Source organism: Eptesicus fuscus, chromosome 7 (genome assembly GCF_027574615.1).
Source record: "Eptesicus fuscus isolate TK198812 chromosome 7, DD_ASM_mEF_20220401, whole genome shotgun sequence".
In the NCBI taxonomy this organism is placed as follows: Eukaryota; Metazoa; Chordata; class Mammalia; order Chiroptera; family Vespertilionidae; genus Eptesicus; species Eptesicus fuscus.
The window spans coordinates 5,978,592-5,997,758 of record NC_072479.1 but is presented as its reverse complement, the minus strand read 5'-3'; the positions used below and the strand labels follow the sequence as shown (position 1 = coordinate 5,997,758).

The window sequence follows — 19,167 nt, the reverse complement described above, 5'->3', positions numbered from 1 at the left end:
TAAAAGGAGACTTTTTTGGGAGGTAGAGTTGGGGGCGGTCCCAGATAAATAACTTGGCACATTTTGTCTCTTGTTAGAGGTTTAAAAGAAAATTAGCCTATTGTTAAAATACTGTATATTATTTTAGCAGTTTCTTTTCACCCAGTATGATGCAACTTTTAAAAAAATTTAAATATATTTTTATTGATTTCAGAGAAGAAGGGAGAGGGAGAGAGAGATAGAAACATCAATGATGAGAGAGAATCATTGATTGGCTGCCTCTTACACTTCCCACACTGGGGATCAAGCCCATAACCCGGGCATGTACCCTCGCTGGGAACCAAACAGTGATCTCCCTGGTTCATAGGTCAAACCGAATGGTGATCTCCTGGTTCATAGGTCAATACTCAACCACTGAGCCACATCAGCTGTGCTGATAGAACTTTTTATGTAAGTTGCTGTATAAATACATTTTAACCAGTCACTTGTTTATTATAATGAATAAAACTGTAACTGAATTGAACAAATATTGGGATATCTTGGTGCCAGGCACTGTTCTAGGTGTTACCATTGCAACTTTGCAATGTTACTGCTCTTATGCTGCTTACATTTCAGGTGGTGGAGATATAAGTAATGAACCGAAGAATAGAAAATAAGAACCAAAAAACACCCTGGCCATTGTGGCTAAGTTGGTTGAGCTTTGTCCTGTGCACCGAAAAGTTTGCCAGTTCCATTCCCAATCAGTGCACATACTCAGATTGGGGTTCCATCCCCTATTAGATGCCTATGAGAGGCAACCGATTGATGTTTTTCACATTGATATTTCTCTCTCCCTCTCCCTTCCTCTCTCTCTAAAATCGGTTAAAAAAAAAAACCACCAGAAACCTGTAAAACCAAATAATGAACTAAAGATTATAAAACATCTATTAAGTAGTGAGAGTTTCTATTTAATTTACTTTTTAAAAGAAATCAGTATTTATATTGTAATATATGTGTGTGTGTGTGTGTGTGTGTGTGTGTGTGTGTGTATTATTTTTAGACAAAGAGGAAGTGAGAGGGATAGAGACATAGAAACATCATTGATCAGCTCCCTACTGCATGCCCCATACACAGCATTGAGCTTGCAACCATGCATGTGTCCTGACAGTAAATCGAACCATGACCTCCTCGTTTATGGGTTGATGCTCAACCACTGAGCAACACCAGCTGGGCAGAAGTACTATCTAAAGAACTACTTAAAGCCTAGCCAGTGTGACAGCTGATCAATGATTCTCTCTCATCATTGATGTTTCTATCTCCCTTTTCCTCTCCCTTTCTAAAATCAACCTAAAAAAAAAAAAAAAGAACCACTTAAAGTGAGGTATAAAGGCCTAGATCAAAAGTCATGCATCTTGAAAGTTGATTGATACTGCCAAATAGTTCTCCAACAATTTTCTACCAATTTATACTTATTGATGTATATTTAAAAGTATTTTTCTTCATGATAAATGGGTGTTAGGATTTTAAGATTTTTTTTTTTAAATATATATTTTATTGATTTTTTACAGAGAGGAAGAGAGAGGGATAGAGAGCTAGAAACATCGATGAGAGAGAAACATTGATCAGCTGCCTCTTGCACACCCCCTACTGGGGATGTGCCTGTAACCAAGGTACATGCCCTTGACCGGAATCGAACCTGGGACCCTTGAGTCCGCAAGCCGACGCTCCATCCACTGAGCCAAACTGGTTTTGGCGGATTTTAAGATTTAATCGTCTGTTCAAAATACTATATTTTGCCTGTTATTTTAATTGGCATTTTTTTTATTTTAGTGTAGTTGAATGTTTTTTATTTCACTTGATTCAAATGATATATAGTGGTTGCTATATGCCTAGTGATGAAGATGTATCAGAGAACAAAATAGACTAGAAATTCATGCAGTGTGGGGTGGTAAAATTCATGCAGTGTGGGGTAACCAATAATATAAATAAAATATGGTGACAAAGAATGGGAAAAGTGGGTGCTAGGGAGCAGAGGATTGTGACTCTTTTTTGTTTGTTGTTGTTAATCCTCACCTAGAGGATACTTTTTCCATTGATTTTTTTAGAGAGCATGAAGTGGGGAGAGACAGAGAGACATTGAAGTGAGAGAGACACATCTATTGGTTGCCTCCCACACGCACCCTGGAGATTGAACCTGCAACCCAGGTTTGTGCCTGGAAATCAAACCTGGGACCCTTTGGTTCCCCGGGCTGACAGTCTAACAGGTGAAGCATACCAGTCAGGGTAAGTGTGGCTCTTTTACATGTGGTTAAGAAAGCCAACCTGAGATGGTCATATTTGAAGGTGACAGCTTGAAGGCGTGGGTTGGGAGTGAGAAGCTGGCCGTGCAGCTTGCAGAAGTGGGGTGGAGTAAAGGATGATGGTTTGGACAGATTGAATAGTAACTGTAATAGCCCTGAGAGAGGAGCATGTTGCAGGAATAGTAAAGGTGTTAGTTCAGCTGCAGCATAGTGAGTAAGTGGGAAGTAGAATGTATGGATGAGCTGGACAGAGGACATAATTGGGAGGAGTGTGGATTTTTAGGCCTTGTAGGCTGTTGAGCTGACTGGCTTTTCTATTTTATGAGAAAGGAAGGTGCAGAGTAGTGACTTAAATTTAACGGTAGAGTTGATTATAAAGAGCCAAGGGTGGAATTGGGATTTAGGAACCTTGCAAAAATGGATTAGTAGTCACAATGGTGATGGTGAGAAGTGGTGAGATTCTGGATATAGTTTGAAAATAGACTGGATTTTGCTAATGTGATGGGCATATGGGAGAAACAGTGTTCAAAGGTTTTTGGTTTAAGTAACTAGAAGTATGGACATTCCTAATGACTTGATTTTCAGAATCCTGTAGGGGGAGCAGATTGGGGGAGGAAGATCAGGAACTCTTTTTGGACATTTTAAGTTTGAGATCTCTCTTGAGCATTCAGGTGGAATGTCAAGTCAATAGTTGGATTTCTGTTTGGATTTTAGATGAGCTGGCTGGGCTAGAGTTATCTCATGTGATAGAAAAGTATGTCAAAGGACTGAACCCTGGAATATTCCAATATATACAGGCAGGAAGGAATCAGCAAAGACTGAGTGAGAGCCATTATTGGAGTAGGTAGGACAGCTAACAGAGTATCCTGGAAGCAAGAGAAAGAATTATTCCAGGGAAGAAGAATCAGTACTAACCCTATATAATAAAAGGCTAATATGCAAATTGTCCCTTCTGGCGGGAATTTGCCCGGGAGTTAGATGTGCGCTGACCACCAGGGGGCAGCGCGGAACATGGCAGGTGTCAGCGATGCTGCGCTGGCAGCGGGCGGCAGTGGAGGTGCTGCTGGCCCGGATGGGCCCCGACAAGAGCGGGACCACAGCAGGATGGTGGAGCAGGTGAGTGGGTGGCACCAGGCCAAGGCAGGTGTGAAGGGAGGCCCCGGCTGGAAGCAGCACCAGGCAGCTGGGGAAGGGAGGCCCCTGCTGGCGGCGGTGGTAGGCAGGCAGGGGGCCAGAGGAGGGAGGCTCTGGCTGGTGATGGCAGGCAGCTGGGGGAAGGGAGGCCCTGGTCATCAGCCACTAGGGACCCTACCTGTGTGTGAATTTCGTGCACTGGGGCTCTAGTTAGTTATAATTTATAACCATTTAAATCTCTCTTATTATGCTATTTTTCAAAAACTTATTATGATATCCTATTCTCTTGACCTTTTTTCTGATTATAGCTTATCACTGCAAATTTGAAATAGAGTATTCTTTTGGATTCAGGAATTAGAGAACTGGAATTATAAGGGTGTTATAAGAAATGGAATTTATAGACAACATTTGTTTGTGTATTGATTTAATTATCCTAACAAACCCATAAGATCTCGGTATATTCCAAATTTTACTTCTGCAGAGTTATGCTGAGAGGGAAAAATGTTCACAAAGCATAAGAGCCACCATTCAAATTTATTTCTAACTCCCCAAATCTATATTGTTTCAAAAGTGTTTCCTTTGGGAGAAGGAATAAGTTTTAATATTTATTGTTATAATCAGTATCTGAATGAGGAACTACTAACTAATAATTCTTTCGGAATAATTAGTGGGTGGTAGATCCCCTTATTTCTTTCCTAGACAGTGCTTTAATCCTCACCTGAGGATATGTTTTTATTGCTTTTTTTAGAGAGTGAGAGGGAGAGAAACATTGATGTAAGAAAGAAACATTGATCTGTTGCCTCCCATATGCAACCCAACTGTGAATCAAACCCGTAACCTTGGTATGTGCCTTGACGGAATGGAACCCGAGATCTTTTGGTGAATGGAATGCACAGATGACACTCCAAGTAAGCCCCACCTGCCAGAGCCCCAGACAGTACTTTTTAAAACAACAAAATTCACATCTGTTTTTTAGGATTAAACTACCTAGACCATGGCTCATTTTGGTTTTCCTCATATTCCTCTGAATATCTTTGAAACTGTTTCTTGTCACTGCATCTTTTTCTTTGTGACAGCTTCTCTTTTTATGTCCCAACTTTGTCCCAGCCACCCACCCATTTTCCCCTTCCTACCCCCTAATAGAAGTTAAAATTTATGAATATATTGCTTCTTATACTTTTATTTGTGGAGTGGGGATTCTATTTTTACGAGTACTTTTTAATAGAAGCTATGATAGGCAAATGTAATTGGAGAATTTCTTTGAATTTCAGGTATATTCATAGGTTTTTATTTTTTTAAAATTTAGGTAATTTTTTGGCTCATTGTAATAAATAATAAATGTATGCATTGTGCCAGATATTGTGGTACAGCTGTTAACAGACATTTCATGTCTTTATTGAGTTTACAGAATAGCAAGGGAAACAAGTATTGAACAAATAACTACAATTGTAGTAAGTTAGGTCTTTATTTTTTGGCCTAGCCAATTATCCTGGCACATAAAATTTAGTAAACTCTTACCTGCTTTTACTACTATCCCTAAAAGTTACTACTTAAAAGGGGAAAAAAAATTGATTCCAGACAATTAACTTCTGACACATTTGATTTATATGTTGCAGATTCATTATGTAAAATTATTTGTTGAATGAATACTAGAAAGGCCTTCTTGTAGGTGATAATTAGGGGAGTACAGGTTTAGTATCCTATTGCATAGGTTTGAATTCTGTTTTCATTACTTATTATTGGGGCATTCTTGGGCAGTTTCTCAAAATCAGGCTTTTTAAAAATCCACATCACAGTATTGCCATGAGGCAATTCAGGTAGAGTATTTGCCTGACAGTGCCATGAATATTGTGAGTGCTCAGTAAATGGCGCTTTTATTTTCAGCTGTTTTACCTTTTAAACATACACTTCTGTATGTTTTTAACTGTAAACGTAGGGAAAGAGAACAGCCACCACGTTTTGCGCAGCCTGGGACGTTTGAGTTTGAGTATGCATCTAGATGGAAGGCTCTGGACGAAATGGAGAAGCAGCAGCGTGAGCAGGTCGACAGAAACATCAGAGAAGCCAAAGAGAAGCTGGAGGCAGAAATGGAAGCAGCCAGGCATGAGCACCAGTTGATGTTGATGAGACAAGGTAAGGTGGGTTCATGTAGGTGGGTTTTTTTTTTCTTAAGGCTTATTACAAGTAGTGTTGTTGGAGGTAATTAAGAATGTTAAATTTTGCTCGTAGAAAGTATATGATTCTGCTGACAAAAATCAGGAAAGTAGATAATTTTTGGTATGTAGATAATGTTAAAAAGGCACACATCAAGATTTTTTGTTGTTGTTGTTGTTGAAAGAATCAGTCCAAATGCTGGCTATTTAAGACTATTACCACATGTGAAAAGATTGCAAATGGATATTCTTTGGCAGAGATAAAAAAAAAAAAAAAGATTCATGTCCTAGACATTTGGCTCAGTGGATAGAGTGTCGACCTTCGGACTGAAGGGTACCAGGTTCAATTCCGGTCAGGGCACATGCCTGGGTTGTGGGCTCTATCCCCGGTAGGGGTTGTGCAGGAGGCAGATGATCAGTGATTCTTTCTCATTGATGTTTCTATCTCTCTCTCCTTTCCTCTCTGAAATCAATAAAATTATTTTTAAAAATTTGAAAAGAAAAGATTCATATATACTGGTAGATATGATTTAGGAAGACTAAATTCTTAGTGATTGCAAGAACATTTTAAACACTAGAGACAGAGCTAACTGAATTTCTAAGTCATAATTTACTGGTCCAATAGCTAACAACATGATAAGCTCTTTAAATCTACATCAGAAGCTTACTTCTTGTCCCCTTTCCTCTTTCTAGGTTTCTTTTTATACTTATCTTTATTATTTCTCTCTTTTCCTTTTTTTTTTTTTGTTCTTTAATTCTCCAAATAATCTTTTCTGGTTTTTCCTACCACTCATCTTTTTCACTATTTATAATAGCTTTGTATTAAAAATAAAAGCACCTAATTTTTATTATTTTACTCTTAAATCTTTTTTTTTTAAACATCTTTATTGTTGAAAGTATTATAGCCCAGCTGGCGTGGCTTAGAGGTTGAGCATCGACCTATGAACCCGGATTACACGGTTCGATTCTCTGTCATGGCACGTGCCAGGATTGTGGGCTCAATCCCCCAGTGTGGGGCGTGTAGGAGGCACTGATCAATAAATTCTCTCTCATCATAAAGAAGAAAGTATTACATATGTCCCCTTTTTTCTCTCATTGACCCCTTATAGCCTGCCCCCTCATGTTTTTGTTTTTTTAATTTAGCATTTTAGTAAATGTTTATCTACCTTTTCTGGGCTGTCCCCAAAGATCAAGGTCCTCCCTTCCCCCCCAGATGCCTTTCTGGATTTCTGCAGTAGCTTTCTTATCGGACGTTTTTCCATCCTCCTCTAAACCATTTAAAAATATATATATATATGTTTTTATTGATTTCAGAGAGGAAGGGAGAAGGCGAGAGAGAAACATCAAGGAACAGAGAGAATCATTGATCGCTGCCTCCTCCACGCCCTACACTGGGGATTGAGCCTGAAACCTGGGTAGTGCCCTGTTCAGGAGTCGAACCATGACCTCCTGGTTTGTAGGTTGGCATTCAACCACTGAGCCATGCCGGCTGGGCTAAACCATTATTTTTTAATTCTAGAGCCAGTATTTCTTTGAAAGATTTAAATTTGTTTATCACTTAATCTGTAAATCCTTTTGGTAGATTCTCATTTCCTTTAGAACAAAAATACTGGATTTTACTCCCTCTCCCTATTCAGAAAACGTTCATTGAACAGTTATGCTCAAGTCTCTGGATAACTGCTGATGCCAAATAAGTTAAAACAAAATCCAGCTCAACCAACAATAGAAATTGGTCAGACTTTTATTTTATTTACTAGTAGCCCTGCGCACAGCATGAATCTTTGCGCCTGTAGCTCGCTGCCCTGCCCTCCTGTAGCTCCCCCCGCGCCCCCATAGCTCGCTGTCCTACACCTCCTGTAGCTCTCTGCTGCCTGCTTGTAGCCAGTAGCTCACTGCTACCCTCCTGTAGCTCCCCCTCTCCCCCCCGCCCCCCCGCCAATAGCTTGCTGCCCTGCCTTCTCCCGTAGTGCTCTGCCCTACCCTCCTGCTGATCCGTGATCCGGTCGTTACACTGTCAGTTGTTAACGCTTCACGGCGTAATGACCATTTGCATATTACATCTTTATTGTATAGGATTTTAAAAAATATGTAAGGCTTCTTGAATTTGTGTGACATCTTTGCTCAGGGGCCATGCTAACCTCTGTATCGTTCCAATTTTAGTATATGTGCTGCTAAAGTGAGTACCAGACATTTCTTTTAATTTAGACCCTAAACCTAGCTGTTCTGTAAGTTTTCTAATAAAATTGAGCTCATTTATATGATATGGTATGCTTAAAAGTATTTCTCTTGCAGAATATTTGAAAATTGTTACCTAAGATAAAATCCAGAACCATTGGCTAGTTAGAGCTGAAAGAGAGAGCTTAAGGTTCATCCAGTTTGGTGGTTTTGTGGCTTTAAAATTTGGTTGCACATCAGAATTAACTGGGAAATTTTAAAAACTTGATTTATTAGGCTCTAGCACTTCTATCTGATATGAATTGTTCTCTGTTCATAGACTGTTAGTTCCTTTACCACTTTAGTTTCCCACTATCTACAGTCATGACATGGCTAGTAAATAAGAAGTGAAAGCACTAAAAGATATTTTGTTGCTATTGACAGTAGTGTAAGTCATTACTTCAGCACTCATTTAATGTTAGTTGTAAGAAACATTGTCTGAGGTATTAAGGATATAGTGATGACAAAGAACAATATTTAATTTTTTAGGCCTCATAGAGATCCTGTGAGCTCTTAGAAAACTTTGCCCTGCCCAGCCGGCATGGCTCAGCGATTGAGTGTCCACTTATGAACCAGGAGGTTAGGGTTCAATTCCTGGTCAGGGCATATGGTTGGGTTGCAGGCTCAATTCCCAGTAAGAGGCAGCCGATCAATGATGTTTCTATCTCTTTCTCCTTCTCCCCTCCTCTCTGAAATTAATAAAAATATTTAAACAAAAAACCTCGCTTTGCCTTACCCAAAGGATATATTGACTTCTGAAGTAATTTTGCAAAGTTAATTCTCATGAGCTTTTATTTTATTGCTTTTTTGTGTTTTTGTTTATAATCCTTGTTAACAATATTCTGGTTTATAAAATTTGAAAAGCACATTTCTTAATGTTTTCCAGTCTGTGCTTCTGGGTTTTCTTCTGCTGAAGTACATCTTGTATTTATTTCAGCAAAAGTCTGCAGGTGATAAGTTTGTTTCAATGTTAGTTTGTTTAAAATTCTTTTATTTTTGTTCTACATTTATTATATATTTCGTCCAGCATTTCTAAGGGTGTTTTTAAGTGGGGGAAGGACTCTAGGTAATGTTATTTTTTATGGCTCTGTGGAAACACGGGACTTTCCTTTGAACTATTATGGAAGGAGAAAGCTCAAACAGTACAGGAAAAATGGCTCTTGCCTTTCCCACCTTCTATTTTCTGTGGGAAACACTATTTCCTCTGTACTTAAGTTTCTTTTGTGTTTTTAAAACATTTAAAAATATATATTTTTTAAATATATTTTTATTGGTTTCAGAGAGGAAGGGGAAGGGAGAGATAGAAACATCAATGATGAGAGAGAATCATTGATTGGCTGCCTCCTGCGTGCCCCTACTGGGGATTGAGCCCTGACTGGAAATCAAACTGTGACCTCCTGATTCATAGGTAGATGCTCAACCACTGAGCCATGTCGGCAGGCTTTAAATTATATTTTTATTGATTTTAAAGAGTGAAAGGGAAAAGGGGGGAGAGAGAGAGAGAGAGAGAGAGAGAGAGAGAGAGAAACAGAGAGAGAGAGAGAGAGAGAGAGAGAGAGAGAGAGAGAAACATCGATCTGCTTTCTCCTGTACGCTTCCTACTGGGAATCGAGCCCACAACACGGGCATGTGCCCTGACTGGGAATTGAACCATGACCTCTTGGTTCATAGGTTCATGCTAAACCTCTGGGCCATGCTGGCTGAGCACACCAGTATTTTTAATAATTGCTTCATTTATACTTTACCAAATTTTATTTAGTCCCTTCTAGATCCAAATTTCTTTATACTCATTACATGTTATATTTTTCCTTGTCTGTGTTTGATCATAAGTATAGTAGCAGTTCTTGAATTTTCTTCATGGTTATTTTTTGTGTTTCCTTTGTTATCTTCTTACTACAGGCCCGGTGCACGAAATTCGTGCATGGGTGTATGTATGTGTGTGTGTGTGTGTCCCTCAGCCCACCCTGCACTCTCTCCAGTCTGGGACCCCTCGAGGGATGTCCGACTGTCCGGTGGGATCGGGCCTAAACGGGCAGCTGGACATCCCTCTCACAATCCAGGACTGCTGGCTCCCAACCGCTCACCTGCCTGCCTGCCGGATTGCCGCTAACCACTTCTGCCTGCCATCCTGATCACCCCCTAACCATTCCCCTGCCAGCCTGATTGACGCCTAACTGCTCCCCTGCCGGCCCAGTTGCCCCTAATTACCCTCCCCTGCTGGCTTGGTCACCCATAACTGCCCTCCCCTGCAGGCCTGGTCTCCCCCCTCCCGCAACTGCTCTCCCCTGCAGGTCTGGTCCCCCTCCCCCCCAATTGCCCTCCCCTGCAGGCCTGATTGCCCCCAACTGCCCACCCTTGCAGACCTGGTCCCTTCCAGCTGGCCTGATCGGCCACAACTGCTCTCCCCTGCTGGCCATCTTGTGGCAGCCATCTTGTGTCCACCTAGGGGTGGTCATCTTTGACCACATGGGATATGCCATCTTGTGTGTTGGAGTGATGGTCAATTTGTATATTACCTCTTTATTATATAGGATATATATAAACTTGAGGCCCTGTGTATGACGTTCATACACTCAGTGGGGGGTGGGGGGGTGGTCCTCAGCCTGCCCTGTGTCCTCTTACAGTCCAGGACCCCTTGGGGGACATCCCCTGAGGGGTCCTTATCACTGGCACAGAGGCGGGAGAGGCTCCTGCCACCGCCGCTGCACTTGCCAGCAGTGAGCCTGGCTTCTGGCTGAGCGGTGCTCCCCCTGTGGGAGTCACTGATCACCAGGGGCGGCTCCTGTATTGAGCATCTGTCCCCTGGTGGTCATTGTGCATCATAGCGACCGGTTGTTCAGTCATTCGGTTGATTTGCATATTAGCATTTTATCATATAGAAAGCCCAATATACAAAGTGTCCCCTCGGGAGTTTGACCGCTCACTATGACGTGCGCTGACCACCAGGGGGCGACACGGAATGAAGAAAGACCCCAGCAGGCAGCTGGGGAAGCAAGGCTCTGGCCTGCAGCCGCCAGAGACCCTTCCTGTGCACGAATTTGGTGCACTGAGCCTGTACTGTAAGTATATAACTCTCGGTGGTTAGCATTAACCCTTTGCACTCACTTGCTTTTTTCTCGATTCCTTTATTCTAATGCTAACCGTGTCGAGTCACACTTGACATCCGAGTGCAAAAGGTTAACCCTGCCATGCATTTTGCTATTACTGTCCACTCTTGTACCACTGGCCTTTTTTGACTATGTTATTATTTTTGTAAGCGTTTGTACTGATAAATCAAGTAATAGAAGTACATTTCTTTCCTTTAAATGATATCTTTTGGTTCCTGGTTACCCGAAGGAAAAAAGAACAGCAAAATAGGCATATTTAGCTCCTCTTCCTCTCTCTTTTCCCCTTTACTTTTATTAATTTTGTTTCCAATTTATCTAGATTTATTACATTGACTTAATTTTTAAAAATTTTAAAGCTGAGTGTGTCTTTTATGTGTGAGAACCTTTAAGTTTAATCTCTTTAATCAGTTTTTAATTATATAATACAGTGTTACCAACTCTAGTCACCATGATATTGATGAAATCCGAAGACTTTACTCATCTTTTAGCTGAAAGCTTGTACCCTTTTACCAACTTCTTCCTACTTCCCCTTGCCAGTTCCTGGCAACCATTTTTTTACTCTATTGTTTCTATGAGTTGGACTTATTTTAGATTCCAGATATGTTATACCATGAAGTGTTTTTCTCTGGCTTATTTCACTGAGCATAATGCCCTCATGGTTCATCCATGTTGTTTAAAATTGCAGGATATCGGCATTTATAAAAATTTGCTAAGATTGCTCTGACCTGTCTTGCTCAGTTGAGCATCACCCCCTGCACCAGAAGGTCACCTGTTCTTTTCCTGGTCACTGTAAATGCCAAGGTTGCAGGCATGATCCCCAGTAGGGTGCATGCAGGAGACAGCTAGTTGCTGTTTCTCTCTCCTTCTCTCTCAGATCAATAAAAACATATTAAAAAATGTTTCCAAAAAAAAAAAAAATGTTTGCTAAGATACACGTATTTCTCGTGGCTGAATAATACTCCATTATGTGTATGTATATACATACCTATATTTTTATACTTACATTGTGTACATAGGTGTGTGTGTGTGTATACACACACACACACACACACACACATCCATTGTATGTCATATACACCACATCTCATATATCCTACCTAATAAAATAGTAATATGCAAATTGACCGCACCTTCGCTATGGCCAAGCCACGCCCACCAGCCAAAGCCATACCCACCAGCCAATCAGGGCGTGTATGCAAATTACCCAACAAAGATGGCGGTTAATTTGCATACGCTGAGAGGGAGGAGTGAAGACTGAAGACAACTTAGAAGGAAGAGGGAGGAAAAGCGGAAAGCAAGGTGGCTGCCAGAGGGAAAGCCCGGGCGGGGCGGAACAGTGTGGAGCGGGGTGAGCAGCAGTGGCGAGCGGGTGCAGGCGCGGTGGCTGCAAAGGCGGCGGCAGCGGCAGCGCACGCAGCCGCAACAGCCGCTTGCAGGATTTTCCTGCAAATGGGCTACTAGTATATATATATATATATATGTGTGTGTGTGTGTGTGTGTGTGTGTGTGTGTGTGTGTGTGTATTTTATTGAGTTTATTGGTGTGGCGTTGGTTAATAAAATTACATAGATTTTAGGGTACAATTCTATAATACATCAGTTCTATAATATATTGTATTGTGTGTTCACCACTCCATCAGCATTTATGCCCCTTACCCCACGTCTTCCTGATCCAGTCATTTGATGACCAGTCTTAGTTTTTTTTCCATATATTGGCTAGTGTGAATAATGCTGTGATGCTAACTCTTGAACATTGTTTTAATGTCCTTTATTTATTTTTTTAATATATATTTTATTGATTTTTTTTTATGGAGAGAAAGAGAGATGAATAGAGAGTTAGAAACATCAATGAGAGGGAAACATCGATCAGCTGCCCCCTGCAACACTCCCCACTGGGGATGTGCCCGCAACCAAGATACATGCCCTTGCCCGGAATTGAACCCGGGACCTTCAGTCCATAGGCCAATGCTCTATCCACTGAGCCAAATCGATTAGGGCTGTTTTAATGTTCTTTAACAATAAGCCTTGTATGTGTTTAAATCTTAACCTTTTTTAAATAGGTTGAGGCATGACGTTTCTGTTCATCACTTAATTGTCTGATGTTTACCCTCATAATTTTTTTTTTTTTAATTTCTTTATTGATTAAGATGTCACATATTTGTCCTCATCCCCCCATTCCCATCCCACCCCTCTCCCCACGCATGCCCCAATCCCCTGTTGAACTTAACCGTTGGATAGGCTTATATGCATGCATACAGGTCCTTTGGTTGAACTCTCCCCCTCCCCCCACCCTCCCCCTACCCTCCCCTATCCTCCCTCTGAGGCCCGATAGTCCGATCGATGCCTCCTTGCTTCTGGTTCTGTTCTTGTTCCTCAGTCTATGTTGTTCATCATTTCCCCTAGATGAGCGAGATCATATGTCACTAGATATATACTAATAAGCACTGAATGTGAGACGAGCAATAATAGTTATGCTGACAGGCAAATGAATCAGTCTGTAGCGAGCTTCCCCCTGGACCAACAGTTCTTTTGAGACTCAATTTCAATGTCCAGTAGTTCCTTATGTGTACATGTCAGCACTGACCCCCCAGCTCTGGATGGTGGACAAATGGCGGTAACGGAGGTCCGACTCCCTCTGGTTTGGTCTCGGCCGAACCCAGGGGCACGGCGTCACCCGGACTAAGGGGCACGTGGCCTCACCCATACCCAAGGGGCGCGTGGTCTCACCCGGGCCTGGGACCCAGCCTCACCCGGATGGATCCAGGGGCACACGGCCTCACCCGGACCCGGCTCTGGCTTCACCCGGACCCAGGGACACTTGGCCTCTCCCAGACCCAGGGCCACTTGGGCTCACCCGGGCCTAGGTGCACGAGGCCTCATCTGGATCCAGGAACACATGGTCTCACCCGGACCCAGGGACGCTTGGCCTCTCCCAGACCCAGGGCCACTTGGGCTCACCCGGACCTAGGTGCACGAGGCCTCATCTGGATCCAGGGACACATGGTCGCACCCGGACCCAGGGACGCTTGGCCTCTCCCAGACCCAGGGCCACTTGGGCTCACCCGGACCTAGGTGCACGAGGCCTCATCTGGATCCAGGGACACATGGTCGCACCCGGACCCAGGGACGCTTGGCCTCTCCCAGACCCAGGGGCACGTGGCCTCACCCGGACCTAGGTGCACGAGGCCTCATCCGGATCCAGGGACACATGGTCGCACCCGGAACCAGGGACGCTTGGCCTCTCCCAGACCCAGGGCCACTTGGGCTCACCCGGGCCTAGGTGCACGAGGCCTCATCTGGATCCAGGGCCACATGGTCTCACCCGGACCCAGGGATGCTTGGCCTCTCCCAGACCCAGGGCCACTTGGGCTCACCCGGGCCTAGGTGCACGAGGTCTCACCCGGACACAGGGACGCTTGGCCTCTCCTAGACCCAGGGCCACTTGGGCTCACCCGGGCCTAGGTGCACAAGGCCTCATCCGGATCCAGGGACGCATGGTCTCACCCGGACCCAGGGACACTTGGCCTCTCCCAGACCCAGGGCCACTTGGGCTCACCCGGGCCTAGGTGCACGAGGCCTCATCCGGATCCAGGGACGCATGGTCTCACCCGGACCCAGGGACGCTTGGCCTCTCCCAGACCCAGGGCCACTTGGGCTCACCCGGGCCTAGGTGCACGAGGCCTCACCCGGATCCAGGGACACATGGTCTCACCCGGACCCAGGGACGCTTGGCCTCTCCCAGACCCAGGGCCACTTGGGCTCACCCGGGCCTAGGTGCACGAGGCCTCACCCGGATCCAGGGACACATGGTCTCACCTGGACCCAGGGGCGCTTGGTCTTTTCCAGACCCAGGGGCACGTGGCCTCACCCGGGCCTAGGTGCTCGAGGCCTCACCCGTATCCAGGGACACATGGTCTCACCCGGACCCAGGGACGCGTGGCCTCTCCCAGACCCAGGGCCACTTGGGCTCACCCGGGCCTAGGTGCAACCCCTCATAATTTTTTAAAGAAGGTTTTACAGAAACAATCTTCCTGAAGTACTCTGTAATACTTATACTTTAAACTGGCACTTGAATGGTAAAAATTTGTATGATTTTTCTCCCCTCTATTTCTTAAGTACTTGATAGCATGTCTCATTGTCTTCTAGTATTGAATGTTTCTGTGAGAAAGTCTGAAGTAAGCCTGGATTCAAACCCCACCTCCCCCCCCCCCCCCACACACACACACTCACCCCACACACACTTGTAAGTGACTTGATCCTTTCATCAAGCTTGCATGTGAATTTTTTCTTTTTAAAGTCTAGTAACTTATCCAGGACATGTTTCCCCAAAAATTTTTGTTATGAGGAATCTTAAACGAAATACTTAAAAGAATATTAAGGTGCTCACTACTTAGATTCTGTTGTTAACATTTGACCATTCTTGCTTTATTATATCTTTCCATGTGTCAGTTTTTACAAAATGTTATAGAGATATTTTCATTGATTTTAGAGAGGAATGGAGAGGGAGAAATAGATAAAAACATTGAGAGAGACGCCGAAACCGGTTTGGCTCTGTGGATAGAGCGTTGGCCTGCGGACTCAAGGGTCCCAGGTTCGATTCTGGTCAAGGGCATGTACCTTGGTTGCGGGCATATCCCCAGTAGGGGGTGTGCAAGAGGCAGCTGATTGATGTTTCTCTCTCATCGATGTTTCTAACTCTCTATCCCTCTCTCTTCCTCTCTGTAAGAAATCAACAAAATATATTAAAAAAAAAACCCAAAAACATTGAGAAACATTAATCGGTTGCCTCTTGCATATCCCCCAGTAGGGATGGAGTCTGCAATCTGGGCATGTGCCATGACCTCCTGCTTCCTTGGTCAACCACTGAGCCATGCTAGCCAGGCAAAAGTACTTTTATTTTTATTTTTTTACTGAGATCCTTTGGTTCATGGGCCCACGCTTTACCCACTGAGTCAAACTGGCCAGGGCCCTTTGAGTTATTTATTTATTTTATTTTATTTTTTATTTTATTTATTTATTTAAAAAAAAATATATATATATATATTTTATTGATTTTTTACAGAGAGGAAGGGAGAGAGATAGAGAGTTAGAAACATCGATGAGAGAGATACATCGATCAGCTGCCTCCTGCACAGCCCCCACTGGTGTTGTGCCCGCAACCAAGGTACATGCCCTTGACCGGAATCGAACCCGGGACCTTTCAGTCCACAGGCCAATGCTCTATCCACTGAGCCAAACCGGTTTCGGCTTATTTTTTATTTTTTAAAATTTAATAAATTTTTATTGTTCAGATTATTACAGTTGTTCCTCTTTTTCCCCCCTAGCTCTCCTCCACCTGGTTCCCATCCCACCCTCTTCCCTTACCTCCCCCCACTGTCCTCATACATAGGTGTACGATTTTTGTCCAGTCTCTTCCTGCATCCCCCACACCCCTTTCCCCCAAGAGTTGTCAATCCACTCCCTTTCTATGCCCCTGATTCTATTCACCAGTTTATTCTGTACATCAGATTTTTAAATCACTTGATTTTTTAGATTCATTTGTTGATAGATAATGCATTTGTTGTTCATAATTTTTACCTTTACCTTTTTCTTCTTCTTCCTCTTCTTAGAGAATATCTTATAGCATTTTATATAATATTGTTTTGGTGGTGATGAACTCCTTTAGCATTTTCTTATTTGTGAAGCTCTTTATCTGACCTTCAATTCTGAATGATAGTTTGGCTGGGTAGAGTAATCTTTGTTGTAGGTTCTTGCTATTCATCACGTTGACTATTTCTTGCCACTCCCGTCTGGCCTGCATAATTTCTGTTGAGAAATCAGCTGACAATAGTATGGGTGCTCCCTTGTAGGTAACTAACTGTTTTTCTCTTGGTGCTTTTAATATTCTCTCTTTGTCTTTTGCTCTTGGCATTTTAATTATGATGTGTCTTGGTGTGGTCCTCTTTGGATTCCTTTTGTTCAGGGTTCTGTGCGCGTCCTGGACTTGTAAATCTATTTCTTTCACCAGGTGGGGGAAGTTTTCAGTCATTATTTCTTCAAATAGGTTTTCAGTATCTTGCTCTCTCTCTTCTTCTGGCACCCCCATAATTCTGATGTTGGTACACTTGAAGTTGTCCCAGAGGCTTCTTACACTATCTTCAACTTTCTGAATTCTCTTTTCTTTTAGCTTTTTCAGTTGAGTGTTTTTTGCTTCTTTGTATTTCAAATATTTGACTTGATTCTTGCATTCCTCTAGTTTGCTGTTGGGTTGTCTGTATAATATTTTTTTATTTCAGTCAGTGTATGTTTAATTTCTAGTTGGTACTTTTCTATATCCTCGAGGGTCTCGCTAAATTTATTGGCCTTTTCTAGGAAATTCTTCAAAAACCTTATAACTGTGGTTTTGAACTCTATCTCCAGTCGTTTGTTTTCCTCCATTTCTTTGGTTTGTGATGTTTCTTTGTCTCCGCATTTCCGCTGCTTCCCTGAGTTGGTAGGGTAGCTTTGTGTGCTAGGTGTCCTAAATGGACCATTGGCTCTGCCTCCCCAGTTACCTGAGGTGGACACTCTTGGTGCACTCCTTAATGGACTGTGTGTACAGCCTTGTTGTAGTTAAGCCTTGATTGTTGTTGGTATCACTGGGAGGAGTTGACTTCCAGGCCAATTGGCTGTGAGGATCAGCTGTGTCTACGCCGGGAGACAGCCTTATTCGACTAGACTTGCAAAATTACAAAAGCCTCTATGCTCAGCTTGGATGGGGCAGAATTTCAGGGTGGAGCCTACAGCCTTGGCTTCCCGTCAGCCCTGCCCTATGAGGTTCTTGGGTCTCAGTGTCCCTCAGTGTCCCTCGGTACTCGCTGCAAGCACCTCTGAGAGAGAGGCGCCCTCAAGTTTCGCCCGCTGCCAGACAGTCTAGTCTCTCCCCCAGTGAATCTGGATTCCCAGATTCTCATCCGGAACTGGGGTTCAGTGCAGTTGGAACTGGGGTTCAGTGCAGTCTGGAGCTTTTGTCTCCTTCATGCTAAGGCAATCCAGCGGCACAGTCAACAGTCTGTCCTCTGCGCGCATTCACTTGCACGCCTCTGGAGCTCTGCCTTTCGCAGCTCCCCTGAGTTTCCGCCTTACAGCTCATATTCCCCCAGTATGAGCCTGGCTTCCCAGGGTCTCGCCCGGAACTGGGGTTCAGTGCAGTCAGAACTGGGGTTCAGCGCAGTCCAGGGCTTTTGTCTCCTTCCCACTAGAGAACTCCAGCCAGGCACTCATCCGCCCCGTCCTCTCCGGCTCCGTCCTCTCCGCACACGCGCACCTGTGTCTCCGTATCTCAGGCTTTTACAGCTCCTCTGATTTTTCTTATGGTTTTCTCTTAACTTCTAGTTGTAGGATTTCCAGTCAGTCAGCTTTCCTATGGTTCTGGATGATGTCCGTTTCGTCTTTTAGTTGTATTTTTGAAATTGTGCGTGGCTGTAGATTAGGTGTTTACCTATGCCGCCATCTTGGTTTCTTGAGTTATTTTTTTAAAGAAAGATTCCTATAGGGGTATGATTTTCTGGATCAAAGGATAAAAGTTATATATATTTTTGGTAATTTACCCCGAGAAACTTTGGATATAAACAAAACTTAAATAATTTAGGTCCTGGACGGGTTGCTTAGTGGGTTAGAATGTCATCCCAGTATGCCAGGAAGTTTGTGGATACAATCCCTGGTCAGGGCACATATAAGAATCAACCCAATAAAGGCATAAATAAGTGAAACAACAAATCAGTTTTTTCTTTCTCTTTACCCTCTCCTTCTCCCTCTCCCTCTCCCTTCCTCTCCCTCTCCCTCTCCCTGTCCCTCTCCCTCTCTCCTTCTCCCTTTCTTCCTCGCTCCCCCCTCCCCCACCCCTCCTTCTGCTCTCTCAAATCAATTAAAGCAATTTAATAAATGTAAAATGGTAGTTTTAAGTTGATATTGTGCCTGTTTAGTATCAGATAATATGCTTATCTGATAATTGCATTGTCCAGTCCTTTGAACTAATTATTATACCAAAGTTACAAGCAAGGAAATGTGATCCGAGAGGATAAAGCAGCTTTATCAACTGGCACAACTTAAAAGGAGAAGATCCAGTTTTCAGAAAACAAACATTCATGTTCTTTTCTTATTCCTTTTCATGGACAAAAATGTAATGCATATACATATAGTTAATCCTCACAGAGGATATTTTTTCCCAGTGATATTTTTTAGAGAGAGAGTTGATTTTTTTTTTTTTTTTAAGAGTTAGTGGAAGGGAGGGAGTGGGGGAAGAGGAGGAGAAAAACAGCTATGTGAGAGAGACACATCTGTT

General features: G+C 43.2%; 1 protein-coding gene and 1 non-coding gene across 3 annotated transcripts in view; one reads left to right on the top strand and one right to left on the bottom strand.

Moving 5' to 3' along the window:
• PSPC1 (paraspeckle component 1) overlaps positions 1 to 19,167 on the top strand; it is a 124,906-nt gene that overhangs the window by 29,600 nt on the left and 76,139 nt on the right. For both annotated transcript variants that reach the window (XM_054718721.1, XM_054718720.1), the window contains exon 4: positions 5,329 to 5,525. In XM_054718721.1, coding sequence (XP_054574696.1) covers positions 5,329 to 5,525 — 197 coding nt within the window. The remainder of the gene's footprint in view (positions 1 to 5,328; positions 5,526 to 19,167) is intronic.
• Positions 7,626 to 7,729, bottom strand: LOC114228538 (U6 spliceosomal RNA). The gene has a single exon (XR_003614692.2). It is a non-coding gene; the product is annotated as a U6 spliceosomal RNA (small nuclear RNA).